Source organism: Chiloscyllium plagiosum, chromosome 38 (assembly GCF_004010195.1).
Source record: "Chiloscyllium plagiosum isolate BGI_BamShark_2017 chromosome 38, ASM401019v2, whole genome shotgun sequence".
Lineage (NCBI taxonomy): Eukaryota > Metazoa > Chordata > Chondrichthyes > Orectolobiformes > Hemiscylliidae > Chiloscyllium > Chiloscyllium plagiosum.
In genome coordinates, this window is record NC_057747.1 from 10,734,729 (window position 1) to 10,750,569 (window position 15,841).

General features: G+C 41.3%; 1 protein-coding gene across 3 annotated transcripts in view; it reads left to right on the top strand.

Moving 5' to 3' along the window:
• The window catches only part of wdfy4 (WDFY family member 4), a 318,819-nt gene that overhangs the window by 6,141 nt on the left and 296,837 nt on the right, over positions 1-15,841 (top strand). For 2 of the 3 annotated variants that reach the window (XM_043678827.1, XM_043678830.1), the window contains exons 1-4: positions 375-556; positions 1,954-2,258; positions 11,569-11,689; positions 14,724-14,833. In XM_043678827.1, coding sequence (XP_043534762.1) covers positions 2,004-2,258; positions 11,569-11,689; positions 14,724-14,833 — 486 coding nt within the window. In that variant the 5' untranslated portion in view covers positions 375-556; positions 1,954-2,003. Of the gene's footprint in view, positions 1-374; positions 557-1,953; positions 2,259-11,568; positions 11,690-14,723; positions 14,834-15,841 lie in introns of those variants that run through there. The other variant, XM_043678828.1, reaches the window with a different exon arrangement.

Sequence of the window (15,841 nt, forward strand, 5' to 3'; positions counted from 1 at the left end):
TCTCCTTTCATGTAGGTGTCCTGTTCCATTTGTCAAAGTTACTGTTGAATCTGCCCCCACCACCATTGCAGCTAAATCATTCCGGATCATGAGTTATAAGTTTTAAAAAAAAAACCTCATTTCTTCTTCCTCCTCTGTCATCTGTTTACCAACCTCCTGCCAATAAAAACAGTTTCTAATATCTCAGTGTCATTCAATCCAGTTGCAAATCTCATTATGCTGTACAATTGAAGAGATTTAAATGCAGAGCACGTTGATTAAGTAACCGTGTGCTCGTGAGAAGTTTTGCAAAGTTTGCTCACTGGGTTATAATGTAATGATAGCCCACATTTCATTCACTTCTTCTTTTATCAGGAAGTGAGCCGCATGACATGGGTCTCTGGTGATTCACTGGTCAAAGACTAGGCTGCAGAACGAAACCTAAGAATTTTGGTGGTGTGCAGATAAGGATTGCATTACTGGTTTTGTGATTGGAGAGAGATAAGAAGCCAGACATTCGGGGAAGGGATTTGTATGTGGCGAGCTATAGAGGGATTTGAGCAGTCGCTATTGTCAGGTATGTTCTTGTATGCTTTCCCAGTGCACTGAAGGAATGCAAGACCAACCTGTTTGTTTTAAAGTTGCGTGTGTCTGGCTGTCTCACAGTCCAGGAAACAGATTTTATTTTAAGTGCGGTATTAAATATATTTGTGTAATTTTACTTTTGCATGACTAGTATTAAGTTTCAGATGTTTTGCAAAATTTAAAAAAGGGGTTTTAAATTTTACATTTGCTTTTAATTACTTGTCTCCGTGCCATTGCATATGCTTTCATGTTATACAGTTTATCACATTGTATGATTATTCATGAATTTAATATTGATGTTGCTGTTTATGACTTAATACATTCAAAAGCATAGAGTGAAAGTCCACTTATGTATGAGGGAACATGTTCCGTTGGGAGCAGAGACTGGGAATTCCTACAGTCCAGTTTGTGAAGCTCCAATCATTTGAAACTCCTACAACATAGCTGTCGAAATTTCATGGGAGAATGCGAGAGAGGAAAATCAGCAGTGTCGGGAGAATAAACTATGGCAGGGGAGAGGGGAGTTGGTAATAAGTTGCAGGAGTGGGAAAATATTGGGACGTGCAGGAAGGTCATGTCAGGAATGCGCTAGTTTTGCTTGCACATGCCCAACAGTGCCCAATCAAACTGAGAGACTTGAGGGGCAGCACAGTGGCTCAGTGGTGAGCACTGCTGCTTCTCAGCACCAGGAACCCAGGTTTGAATCTACTCTCTGGCGACTGTCTGTATGGAGTTGATACATTCTCCCTGTATCGGTTTCTCCTCACAATCCAAAGATGTTCAGGTTAGGTGGATTGGCCATGTTAAATTGCTCCATAGTATCCAGGGATATGCAGGCTAGGTAGACTAGCCATGGGACATGCAGATTTCAGGAATAGGGGAAGGGGGGTCTGAGCAGGATGCTCTTCGAAGTGTCAGTGTGGACTTGATGGGCTGAATGGCCTGCTTCCACACTGTAGGGATTCTATGAATCAAAATAAACCATGTACTTTTTTATTTATGACTGAAGTAATTTACCCCATTACAACACTTAATGCAAACTGAAATGGCTATAAAGCATTTTGGTGTATTCAAAGTTTCGTGAAAGGTTTCCTCCCACAGTCCAAAGATGTGCAGGTTAGGTGAATTGGCCATGATAAATTACCTGTAGTGTTCAGGGTTGTGCAGGTTAAGTGCATTAATCAGGGATAAATATAGGATGGGGGAATGGATCTGGATGGGATACTGTTCGGAGGGTCAGTGTGGACTTGGTTGGCCAAAGGGCCTGTTTCCATACTGTAGGGATTCTATGATTCTAAAAGGTGCTATATAGGTGAAAGTCTTCTGCTCGTGAGCGATTATCTGAGAGGCAGTCAAATCCCGGTGTGCTTACGGAGTTTTTGTTTGCAGATTGAAAGCCACTTCTTCCCCGCTGCCGTGAGAAGCAGGAACTTGTACAGATGGATAAAGGTATGGAGAGGTTGAAACAGCTGGCGGGGCCTGCTCTGCTTCCTCAGTGTAAAGTGAGCCCTCCACCGGCAGGGAGTGAAAACGCTGCGAGCCGGCCTACAGAGTCCGAGGAGCAGGACGACATGAATTCCACAGCTCTGGAATGTCTGGAAAGGGAGTTCTCTGATTACCTCCGCTCACTTCCCGATCTCACACAGGAACAGAAGCAGGAAGTATGGAATGGGCTTACCTCCCTGTTCCTGAAGGTACTGTCTATACTTCTACCCTTTTGCCTTTCACTGTCATTACCACTTCATGATTTGGAGGTGCTGGTGTTGGACTGGGGTGTACAAAGTTAAAAATCACACAACACCAGGTTATAGTCCAACAGGTTTATTTGGAAGCACTAGCTTTCCGAGCACTGCTCCTTCAGCAGGTGGTTGTGGACTCCATTACCACTTCAATTGAACTTGGTTTCAATGTGGGAAGAAGCTTTTTCAAGAGGAGGCTGACATGCTGTTATTGTTTTTATACATTTCTGATTAAACCAAATCAGATTCTGTGAGTGTTTATTTGTGTGTATTCCCAGAGTGAGATGTGTGTGTTTATGTGATTATAAATTTCAAAACAAAAATAATGCAGATGCTTGAAATCAGACAGTGAAATAAAAACTGCTGCAAATACTCAGGAGATCTGGCAGCATCTGTTCTGCCAGAGAAAATAAACAAACAACTGCACATTCTGGAAATCAGAAATGGCTGGAGAAAACTCGGCAGGCCTGGCAGCATCTGTGGAAAGAAAGCAGAGTTAACGTTTTGGGTCCAGTGATGCCTTTCTTCAGTTCTGCTCAGTTTCCAATAATTTCTGATTCTGTAGTGGAAGAGACTTTAGTGGCCACCAATGTTTTTTCTTCTTCACACTGTGAGATGGTAGATGTACTGGGGGTGGACGAAATCACTGCCCCTCCACCACCACCACCACTGCCCATTCAATGGTGAACATTTTACAGCCAACAGCTTGGCAAGTTTACTAGCCTGTCACGGGCCTCAAAAGTGGCATTCTGGCTCACTGCAAATCGCCAACCAATAAGAGTTTGGAATCTTCTGGGTCCTAAGACCATCGGTTGAGGCTGACTCCTCCTCCAGTAATCCAATAGTGAGACAACCAGACTGTAAGAAAGAGGAATAGGACGAGGCCATTCAGCTCCTCAAACCCACTCTGCCATCCAATAGGATGGCAATAGCCTATTGGTATTATCACTAAACCCTTAATCCAGAGAGCCTGGTAATGATCTGCAGACCCTAATTTGAATCCTACCATGAAAAATGGTAGAATTTGGATTGTTTTTTTTAAATCTGCAATTAAGAGTCTAATGATGGCCAGTGTCAATTGTACGAAAAATCCATTTGGTTCACTCGTGCCTCTGAAGGGAGGAAATCTGATGTCCTTACGTGATCTGGCCTACATGTGACTCCTGACTCACAGCAATGTAGTTGACTTTTAACTGCTCTCTGGGAAACTATGGATGGCCAATAAATACTGGCCTAGCCAGGGCCACCATCATCCTGTGAATGAATAATAAAAAAAAATGTCTGATTTGGCATTCCTATATCCACTTTTCTGAGTTTTCCCCATAATCCTTGATTTCCCTTCTCAGTCAAGAATCTAAATATATCAGCCCTAAGCATAAATAAGGACTCTGCTCCCACAGCTCTCTGTGATAGGGATTTCCAAAGGAACCCAACTGTCTGAGAGAAGAAATTCCTGCTCATCACAGTCTTAAATTGGTGCCCCTTTATTCTGAGAGTGTGTCATCTGGTGCCAGTCTCTCCCATGAAGGGAAAGATCCTCTTAGCATGTCGGTCGGTCTTTTTCCTTTGACTCTTAGGAGTCACTCCGTGAGAAACAACGGGGTTTGGGGATGAGGGTTGGGTAGGGGTGAGAGGCAAGGGAGCTGGCTTTCAGAGATCATACTCTTGCCTTATTTATGCCCCTAATTGTTCCCAAACTGGGGTAAATGGAGGTGAGAACAGCTTCCCCCCCCACCCACCTGCCTCCCCCAACAAAGTCACCCAGTTGGGAAAACAGCCATGTTATGACACACCGTTAGAACAGGTGGGAGTTAAATGCAAGACTCCTGGCTGAAAGGAATGGACACTACAACTGTACCACAAGAGCTCTGAAAACCAGCCACTGTATTTGCTTCCAGAGAAAGCAGATAACTGGGGAGATAAGGTCTTAAGTGGCTGAGATTTGACCGTTTAAGCTATCTAATTGGTGAGGTAGTAAAGGCCTTCCTGGCTTAACACTTGACAGCCGAGGTGGTGAGAAATGGGGCGATATCTTTACAGGACCAACTTGTCCAATTACTTCCCCTTCCTTGCCAACTTCAGCGAGCAGAATAACCTGCTCAGTCGCTGTTCCTAATCATTACTGAAAGACTCTTACTGGGGTGGGTGTATTGTCAGGGAACTGCAGACCTGCCCTCATTCTCTGCGCTTTAGTATCGAGAATGGTTCACTTACAGATTGTTGCCAATTCACTCCTGTCTGTGATGTGCAAAGCAAGAAAGGGTGATGTGAGGGTCAAAGAAAAAGCCCTTTTCCCACAGTTGGTTGTTAAGATTGAGGCTGATTCACTTGAGACATTCAATCAAAAGACACACCTCCCAGTAATGATTAGGAATGACTAGATAGAGGCTGATTCAATTGAGACGTTCAAGAGGGAATTGGATGCAGGTATGTGGGGAAAAGACAGAAGGCTGACATTAGGTAATAAAACCACCACAGGCATGATGGGCAGAATGGCCTCCTGATGCATGTAACTATTCCATAACACAGCCAGCAGGTTTAGATGGAGGAGGAATTATTCAGTCGAGCACCACTTGACACAAAATACTTATTTGGTGTTGGCGATGCAGAGGGAGAAGAGAGCTCTTTTAATCTGTAACTCAGTTGCTGGCCTCTGATGCTCTCACACTGTCCAGTGGATGGGATGCTGGGGATATAGATTCTGTCTGTGTCACTTTGCACAGCTATGACATGCCCACGCAAGCACGTGAAAGCCATTCGTATTGGGGAGGCTGCTCTACTGTTTCCAAAGACAACGACCGAGAAAGGGAGCGCCTACGAAAGAACCACAGATTTCTAGAGAATGATTATGAGGCAGTAACCTAATGGAGAGACTCAGATCCTGTAACAGCAGCAAAGAGGAAGGTTGCACGTTCTGAAACCATCACCTGGATCTCTACAGGAGGTTAGGGTCTTGAAATCATTTGAGACATCTGTTGCTATTTCCTGTCTTCCCCACACATACTGATTTATAATGTGGTCACTTTTAATTGCTTTGATTCTATTTTTGTCTGAACATCTCAGCTGTTCAAAGCGGACAGCCAGGCTATTCCCTATACTCCATTATTGATGAAGAATGTTGGAGCAACTCTTGTCCAGCTATTTGTCCTGGCAAATTCTCAGATCATTTTTGTTTTTATCCTTTTTTTAATCTGAAACAACACATTTAGATATGTTATCACACACCTCTGGAGCAGGTTGGACTTGAACGTGGGTCTCTTGGTTCAGAGGGAGGGACAATGCCACTGAACTACAGGAGGGCTCCATTTTTGCTCTTATTGAGTCCATTTATTTGTTGGGTGGTTAACGACTGAATCACGTTATTACTGGTTCTGAGGCACATAGAGTCAAATGAAGGAAAGCAGTATCATCGCAACTTCAGACGCTAATACAGTCAGATCACTGTGTTCAGATTGCCCTCTAGTCTACAGGCATGGTCTTGATCAGCTGTGTGTGTGTGTCAACAATGGCTAAGTTGGTAGCACTCCCTCCTCTCAGGCAGAAATGTGAGAGTCATAGAGCTATACAACACGGAAACAGACCATTTGATCCAACTCGTCCATGCCGACCAGATATCCTAAACTAATTAGTCCCATTTCTCAACATTTGGCCAATATCTCTCTAAACCCTCCCTATTCATATACCCACCCAGATGCCTTTTAAATGTTGTAATTGTACCAGCAGCCCATTGTCCTATGGCAGCCCATTCCATACACACACCCCCTCAGCATGAAAAGATTGCCTCTCAGAACCCTTTTATATCTTTCCACTCTCACCTGAAACCTATGCTGTCTAGATTTGGGCACGCCCCACCTTGGAAATAAGCACTTGCCCATTCACCCTATCCATATCCCTCATGATTTTATAAGCCTCTGTAAGGTCACCCCTCAACCTCCGATGTCCCAGCCTATTCAGCCTCTCCATATAGCTCAAATCCTCCAACCCTAGCGACATCCTTGTCAATCTTTTCTGAACCCTCTCCAATTTAATAATGTCCATAATTTTAGCTTTTAACAAGTTGGTCTTTTACTGAAACGCAAGTGCTGCAGATTTGGGTTTAACGATAAAACAGAAGTTTATTATGCAAAAGAAATGAAGAAAAAATAGAATAATCCAACTATTTACAAATAAACTTAAAGATTTCCAAACGGCATAAGGCAATCCCTTGAAGCCAAATAACACTCCTTTATAGTATTCACATGAGAGACAGTTTTCTTCTCTACCAAGTCCATACGGCTTAATTTAATTATGTTTCAATTCCTAGTCTTGAGAATGTAACAGCCTGTTCCTTAAGTCTTCATAGAACCGAGCTTAGACTTTCTCATCTCCAAATAACTGCTTCAGCATTTTAATCAAGCACTTCTAGTCTGGAATTTTCAAACTAAACTCCTTCCACTGAGGTAACATATTTCATAGCAGAACTAATGTTCTTCACCTAGAGAGTGGTGAACTTGTGAAGTTCTTTGTCCCTGAAGGGGTTGAGGCCAAAACATTGAATGTTTTCATGATGGAGATGAAAATATATATCTTGAGGCTAAGGGATTAAACAGTATGTGGAGAAAGCAGAAACAGGGCAGTCGGTTGGAAGATCAGCCATGATCATTGTAAATGGTGGATGAGGCCCTGAAGTGAAGAATGGCCTACACTGGCTTCTATTTTCTATTATAAACGATCTTGTTGTTCAGGGGAAGCTGTTTTAAACAAAAGAGTTCAACCAGAATTTCTGCAAACTAAAAGGATTTACTAAGATGTAGATCACCAAAAAATGCAGTTTTTAAACCCTTCTAACTGAAACCTAATGCGTTACATTATTTACTTTAATTGCCCCCATGTAAACAAATAACCTAAGAACTATACACCTCATGTCTTTTTTTAAACAAACTATTGCTTCAGAAGGCCTTATGAGTTAATCATTAAATCCCTTCCTAGACACACACACACACACACACACACACACACCAAATCTCATATGCCACTAGTTCAAAATCCAAACTGTAAACTAAAACATAATAATTCCACTCCAGAATCTGAGAATGACAATGTGGGCTGACATTCCAGTCCAGCACTGAAGAATGCTACAGTTGTTGAGGTATTGTATTTTGGATGAGGGCAAGAAAGATTCTGTAGAATTTGTTTCATGCAAGAGCTAGGGAGTTACCTTCTGTCTCCTGGCCAATTTTACCCTTTGAAAGAACATTGCTCAAACACCTAATCTGGTCACGATCACATTGCTATTTGTGGGAGCTTGCTGTGTACAGTTTGGCTGCTGTGTTTTCTACAGTACAATAGCTATTATTGAAAGTTATTATTGAGTCTTTGTCCATTGTCCATCAGTATTTTACTCATCATAACTTCCTGTGTGAGGCAGAAATCATATTCTTCTATTATCTTAGGTTGTTCTGCCAATTATGAACTTGCACATTGAGTAGGAGTAAGTTTTCGGAGTCCTTAATCTTGATCTGCCTTTTGATAACATCATGGCTCCCAGTTTTCTGTCTACTGCTGTATCTTTTGACTCTCATGTCAACATGTTATTCTCTAAATCAGCCTTTTAAAGGATTCAATAACTCTATCTTTGCTGCTTTCTGGGAAAGAGAATTCCTCAGATGAATAACCTTCCTGCGAGACAAAAAAGTTTCCTCATCTCTGTCTTAACTGGACACCCATTATTTCAAACCGTGTGTCCTAGTTCTTGCCTCTCCCATTGGGGGAAACATCCTTTCACCATCCACCTTGTCAGATCTCCTCAGGGTCTCTGAGGAAGAGTCACTGGATCTGAAATATTAACTCGTATTTCCCTTCACAGATGCCATTTGACCTGCTAAGCTGTTCCAGCAACTTCTGTTTTTGTTTCTGATTTCCAGCATTTGCAATTCTTTTGGTTTTTATTCCTCTCAGTATCTCCTATGTTTCAATCTTACCTTTCTAAACTGCAGCGGATTCAAGCCTATCCTTTCCTCATAGACTGTATTAGTTTCGTAAACCTTCACTGAACTGCTTACAATGCTTTTAAAAGCTTACTTAAGTAAAGTGATAATACTGTACACAATTCCGCCATTCAGTAGCTGACTACAGTTTCCTATTAAAATAACCCTATCTCTAAGGTCTCATCATCTAATCTTGATAAAGAGTTACATAATCAGTATGCACATTCCAAGTGAGCTCCAGTATAAATAGTTTTACTGTTATTTTAGGTTATTGGGTCAATAGATTAATAGTTTAGACCACTGACTGTCCTGACACCATACAGTTGGATTCTCTGTGGAATGGAAGTTGGTAAAATTTATGACAATTTGTTTTTCAAATGTATCTATTGGAATCCTGACATAAAGTGGAACAGGAGATGACAAATCAGAGAGGGGCTGCTAAATAATTAAGACGATGGTTCATTTGTGACATTTGCCTAGATTTCCACAGTGTAATCTATAAAATGATTCACTCTAAGATGCTTTTACATTACACAAGACCAGGGGTTGACTGATCCATCTAATGGATTCGGGGATTACTTTAATGCATCAATAAGACCACCAGTCATTCTTCCAAATTCCAATGGGTAAAAGTCCTCATAAGGTAAGTCCTTCATTCCAGGAACTTAGTTGAGTGAACCTTCTCTGAACTGCTTGTAATGCAGATGGATTCTTTCTTGGGTGAGGAGACCAAACCTGTACTCAGTGCTCCAGATGCGATCTTGCCAGCATGTTGTACAACTGTAGCAAAACTGAGGTCGACACAGTGGCTCAGTGGTTAGCCCTGCTGCCTCACAGCACCAAGGACCTGGGTTTGATTTCAGCCTCGGGCGAGTGTTTGTGTGGAGTTTGAACATTCTCCCCATGTCTGCGTGGGTTTCCTCCCACAGTCCAAAGATGTGCAGGTTAGGTGAATTGGCCATGCTAAATTGCCCTTAGTGTTTAGGGATGTGTAGGTTAGGTGCACAAAGTTAAAAATCACACAACACCAGGTCCAACAGGTTTAATTGGAAGCACACTAGCCTTTGGAGCGATGCTCCTTCACCAGGTGGTAGTGGAGGGCTCAATCATAACACAGAATTTATAGCAAAAATTTACAGTGTGATGTAACTGAAAGTATACATTGAAAAATTGATTGTCTGTTAGGCCTTTCATCTGTTAGAATACAGTGATAGTTTCACTTCTTTCATGTATAAATCACAAAACCTTTTTTTAAAAAAGTTGCATTCTCGGGTTAGCTGTTAACAATGGTGATAGCTAGACAATATGTTGAAGGTATTGGCCCCTTGTGTTCTCTGTCTATGCCATGATGCTTGGATTGATTCTAATCTAAAAAGTGAGATAACCGAGTTTTACATAAACTCATGCAGTTTTTGAGCTCAGAGTTCTACATGAATGCATGCAGTTTTTGAGCAAAGTACAATGTAACCCTGCAAGTACAAATTCACCCCACAATATATATGTGTGCATGTGGGTCTTTGTCTAGGTCAGGTGCATTAGTCAGGGGTAAAGGTAGGGGAATGGGTCTGTGTGTGTTACACTTTGGAGGGTCGGTGTGGACTTGTTGGGCCAAATGGCTTGTTTCCACACTGTAGGGATTCTATGACTTTTATGTAAATGATCTACTTTTATATTCCATGTTCCTTAAATGAGTGACAACATTCCATTTGCCCTGTTCCTGAGCCTGCACCATTCATTTTCTGCCGAGTTTTGTGATCTTTCTCAATTGTTTTTGGATTGGAGTATCTGGTCAGCATGGACGGGTTGGACCGAAGGGTCTGTTTCCATGCTGTATATCTCTATGACTCTATTTTATTTTTCCTTTGTTATAACTCCTGCCAGAATGGATGAGTTCACATTTCCCACACTGTACTCCACCTGCCAGTTTTTTTTGCCACTATCTATATACTTTTCCAGATTCTCTCGCTCTTCACTTAACCTATCCAGATTTACCTGGAGACTCCTTATGTTCTCCTCGCAACTTACGTTTCTATTCATCTTGGTGTCATGAGTAACTATACGCCAGTCCCTTTATTCAAGTCATTCATTTGGATCGTAGGTATATAAGGGAGACTGATTCCTGTGGCACTCCACTGGTTACAACTTACAAGCCTGGAAGTGACCCATTTATTCATATTCTCTCCTCCGTGTTAGCCAACACACTCTGTATCCATGAGGGCATACTATGTATTCTTTATTCGATATGGCAATCAGCAAAAGGCTTTTGAAAAATCCAAGTACACCACATCTAGAGGTTTTCCATTATCCAACTTGCTTGTTACTTCCTCAAAAAGCTCTACTAAATTGGTAAAACATGATTTTCCTTTCACAAAACCATGTTGACTCTGCCTTGCTGCAATTACATTAAGATTTTCCATGAGCCTCACCATAACCTCCATTAATAAGAGAATCTAACTTTTCTGTGAACCAGATGTTAGGCTAACTAGCCTGTAATTAATTGCTTTTGTCTCCTTCTGAACCTTAAATTCATGTCCTCTGGTTGGAAACTCTTCTGCCTTTGGACTATTCACACTTGCAGAACCATAGCCCAGTTCAGAACTGTGTCACTTAGCATTATAACATGAAACTGGTGCCAACAACATAACAATAGCAGTATCTTCTACCAAGGAGGAAAAGCACCATGGATGCTGAAATCCTAAAATATAAATGGATGGAAACATTCCAAGGCAGGCAGTATTTGTAGGGGAAGAGGTGGATTGGGTGAAGGGAAATAGTTATCATTTTCGATGTGAAAGATTAACAATATTTTTCTCTCGGCCTGACTTGCTGCATATCTTCAAACATCAAAGAATCCCTGTGGCATGGAAGCAGGCCATTCAGCCCATCAAGTCCACACTGACCCTCTGAAGAGCATCCCACTGCTAACCTTTCCCTGTAACCCTGCATTTACCAGGGTTAATCAACTTAGCCTGTACGCTAGGGCAATTTAGCTCGGCCAATCCACCTTTCCTTACACATATTTGGAGTGTGGAAAGAAACCGGAGCACCTGGAGAAATTTCTCTGACAACGTGCAAACTGCACACAGCCAATCGCCTGAGGCTGGAATCGAACCCGGATCCCTGCCGCAGTGAGGCAGCAGTGCTAACCACTGAGCCAACATTCCACCCTTGACTATCTGAAACTCTGATTTAAGATTCCACCTATAAACTTAGATTCATTGCCCATTTGAAATACAGTGGTTTCAAAGTATTGTAGGAGATGTTTCATAATCTTATAACATTATTATTCATCTTTGCAGATCTTTGACCACAACTCAAGTAATTGGATAATGAGGTTCCAGAGTATTTTGCCATTCTCCATTGAAGCCTCTAAGATCATGGTGCAAACAATCAAACAGAAACTAGATGGTAAAGTAGGAGGTAAATGTGACTTGATGAACTTGTTTGCAATTGCTTAAGTGCTAATGACTCTCAGATTATTCACATGCATGTTTTATCAGAGGCTAGTTTAAAGACACTTGGTAGCTTGACCAATGGACTAAAGTTTTAAATATGCATGAACCACTTTCTTTCACCCCTCGTGGCAGCTACACCTTTTCTCAGCTTGTGTTTATATTCTAAGTAAGGTCTGAAGGGAGCAAATTATGAACTTTTGTGAATAATTTATCCGATCAACTATTTGCTAACTTTATGAAGCTTGATCAGATTTTGATAAATTTGGAAGGAGTGAAGATGGGTGCCATGGCATTTAGTAGATTGTATACAAGGCTGTGGAAATGCCAACTGGGCATTTCTCACTCCAAGTCAGCATTTAAGTTTTTTTGACTTGTCCCTTAGTATTGAGAATTCTAGTTTCAATGGGAGTCAAACATTCAGACAGAAACATTGCTGCAACAAAGCGCTAAAACAATCCTTTGGATAGCATTCCTTTCCAGCAGTGTCCATGGCATACATCGGACATTTGGCATGGCATTCGGCCTTATGACAGAAAATAGAGCATGTATTGTTCACGATTGGTCAGACTGTATGGATACAAGTAGCAAAAAGTGACTTAGTGACAGAAACGTTTACTCTTTTTGAGATGTTAGATGTGGAAGTTTTCTTCCTGAAAATATCGAGAGAGATTTTGTAAAGGGACTAAGCGGCAATAACCATTGAGGGCCATATTGGCCGCAAGTCACCATGGGATACTGTGCATTTGACAAAACACTTGAATGTAAAAACACAGAGGATCTAGATTTAAATTTAACTCCATGGAGGCCAGTATCCTGTCATCAAGTCACCCTTTATTCACACATGGAGAGTCCTTGACACTGATCCAGCCCTCTCAGAACCAGTCTCAGAGTGCACAGAACCTCTGACACTCCTGTTTATATCTGTCAGCCAGGGCTCCCTGATTGAGGTTGTTAATCTGGTCCAATCAGGGAACTCCTATTCTATGAAGTGCACATTGTTACAGTCACTACACTGGAGAATGGCACACCCTCCAAATTGAAATGGGTGGACAGTGTCAGCCAACTACCTGTTTCCATAATGAAGAAAGGAACACATTGTAACAAACTGTTCAAAATAATGGAAACAGGGCATTATAATTCTAGTGCAACATTTAAAAACAAGAGTGACAGGAATTTAATGGCATTCTACAAAGTATGTTGTCACTTTATTTTTGATTGTTTCTCATTGGTGTCTATATGTCAATTAATTTACAAAAGGGGAACTGCTATCACATGGGGCCTGGCAGGAATGCCTACGGCCAAATGGTTTCTCGTGGGGAAAGGTCTGATTGATGAGGCCCAGTATTTCATGGTGAATGAGGTGCCTTGCTTGGTCTCCAATTAAATAGACATAATTCTTAGAATCATGGAATGTCATCGCACAGAATGTCATCAAAGACCCCTTCCACCCTAGCTATAAAATCTTCCAACTTCTTCTGTCAGGCAGAAGATACAAAAACGTAAACACACGTACCAACATGTTCAAGAGCAGCTTCTTCCCCGCTGATATTAGACTGCTGAACAGACCTCTCGAGTTTCAAATCTAATGTTGATCTTGCTTTTTGTGCACCTTCTTTGCAGCCATAAATTCGTATTGCTCACTCTGTTCACTCACTCTGCGTTCTTTGTATGTTATGATCTGCCTATACTGCCCGCAAAACAAAACTTTTTGCTGCACTTAGGTACTTGTCACAATAATAAATCGAATCAGAAGGAGAGCATTCAGCCTGTCAAACCGGTGCTGGCTCTCTGCAAGACCAGTTTAGCTAACCCTACTCCCCTGCCTTTGTTGTTGCCCTTCATTTTGTCCCTCCTTATTTCCCTTCTGAAAGTTACAATTTAATCTTCCCCATTATCCTGCCAGGCATATGAGATTGTAAGCACTTGCTGAGTGCTTTTTTTAAAAAAAAGCAAGTTTTCTCTTTAGTTCTTCTTTCAGTCGCTTTAAATATGTATCCTCTGGATTTTGATATTGGCCCAATAGAAACAGATTGTGTCCATCTCCTCTGTCCAGACCCCTCTTGATTTTTGAATGTGTCTTTCAAATTTTCTCTCACCTTCCCGTACTCACTGAAGAACAATTCTGACTTCTCCATTCTCTCCAAGTAATTGATGTTCTTCATCCCTGGAACCATTCTCCTAAGCCTTCCTTGCACTTTCCTGGTAGCCTTCACATCCAACCTGAAATGCCATACCGCGAATTGGACACACTATTTCAGAAGAGTTGATTTATTCCAATATCCTTAGAGTGAAGCTTGCCAGTGAATAGGAAAGTGCAAGATAGAATTTGCCAGTCAATAGCTTTTATGCCAACCTATAAAAGTTTATAAACCACCACAGTTTTGCCACAGAAAGGTGGTAATCCTCAATGTGTGGTGGTTTATAAACACCTGTTTCATTTTTAACATGGATGTTGTACTGTAGGTATTAATCCTTGTCGGTATTATATGGATTCCTGCAAACCTGGTCTGGTCACAGCCCCATCAGTGTTTAAAATCTGATACAGTCGCAATTGATTTTTAACAACTGATGACATGTCAAAATTTGCTTAATCAATGTTTGAGAGTTTACGTCCTCTTTGTTAAATAGAAACTCTTCGAGGAGAAAGTGAGGTCTGCAGATGCTGGAGATCAAAGTTGAAACTTTATTGCTGGAACAGCACAGCAGGTCAGGCAGCATCCAGGGAACAGGAGATTCGACGTTTCGGGCACAGGCCCTTCTTCAGGAATGAGTCATTCCTGAAGAAGGGCCTGTGCCCGAAACGTCGAATCTCCTGTTCCCTGGATGCTGCCTGACCTGCTGTGCTGTTCCAGCAATAAAGTTTCAACTAAATAGAAACTCTGCAAAGCTTCCTACTCTCATCTTTTATAAGGGGAAAGTCTGTTGATTTTTGGAAACACACCAAATATTCATTCAAGTGATACAGTATTTAATAATTAAAAATAATTTTCCTGTGACAGATGAAGCACGATCGATTGTTGAGGAGTTCCTTCAATGGAACCAAGATGTGGGAAGCAGTGAGGGCTGGCAGTTACTGAAAACTATTCATCTATTAACAGTAGCTGACTCAGTAAGTGGAAAAGTGAACTTATTACTGTGTTTATTTTTATGGGGAAGTCCTATTCGAGTGATTCTTCATAACAAAAGTTCATACTTCATTGTTCGGCCTTTTATGGGAGAAAGTGACGACTGCACATGCTGGAGATCAGTCAAAAAATGTGGTGCTGGAAAAGCACAGCAGGTCAACCAGCATCCAAGGAGCAGGAGAGTCGACGTTTTGAGCATAAGCTCTTCATCAGGAATGACTAGCTGATGAAGAGCTTATGTTTGAAACGTCAAATCTCCTGCTCCTCGAATGCTGCCTGACTGGCTGTACTTTTCCAGCACTACACTTTTTGATCATGTTATGCCTTTTATGTAAATCCATAACAAGTTAGAGTATATGTTTGCCTTCAGGTTCATTTGCTGGATAAGTTTATTTGTTATAAAATTACATCAGTTAGTGATGAGCAGTCAAAATGTTTTTCATTGAAAGGTAACTCAGTGGTTGAACTAAAAATACCAACTTGTTGGCTGTGGCTTCGTTCGAACCACTTTTGCCTCAAAATCACAAGGTTGGAAGTTTGAGTCCCAACCCGAGCACAGAATCTAGATTAATACTTGAATGTAGCATTGTTGGTGTTCTGTCTTTGAGGTTTATCGAGACATCAAATAAAGGACCTTCAGCTTGGTATTATTTTGAGGAGAAGCAGGACATGTTTCTTAGTGTCATGGACAAGATTTATCTTCACCCAAAATCAGTAAGAACTGCAAAAGTACTTTGTTAGCTGTAAGGTGCTTTAGGGTGTCCTGAAGCTCTGAAAGCTGCTATTTAAATGCAAATCATTCTTTTATTAGATAACTAAAGATTAAATACTCTGGGATTGAAATGATAGAGGTGTTTATATTGAGAATGGTGCTTCCCATTTGTGCACTTGCATTTCATGAAGATGTTAGCTTCTGAACCAGAAAATTAGGGTTCAGGCCCCATTTAGGACTTGAACACATATTTAAAGCTGTTGCTATAGCGCAGTTCTGT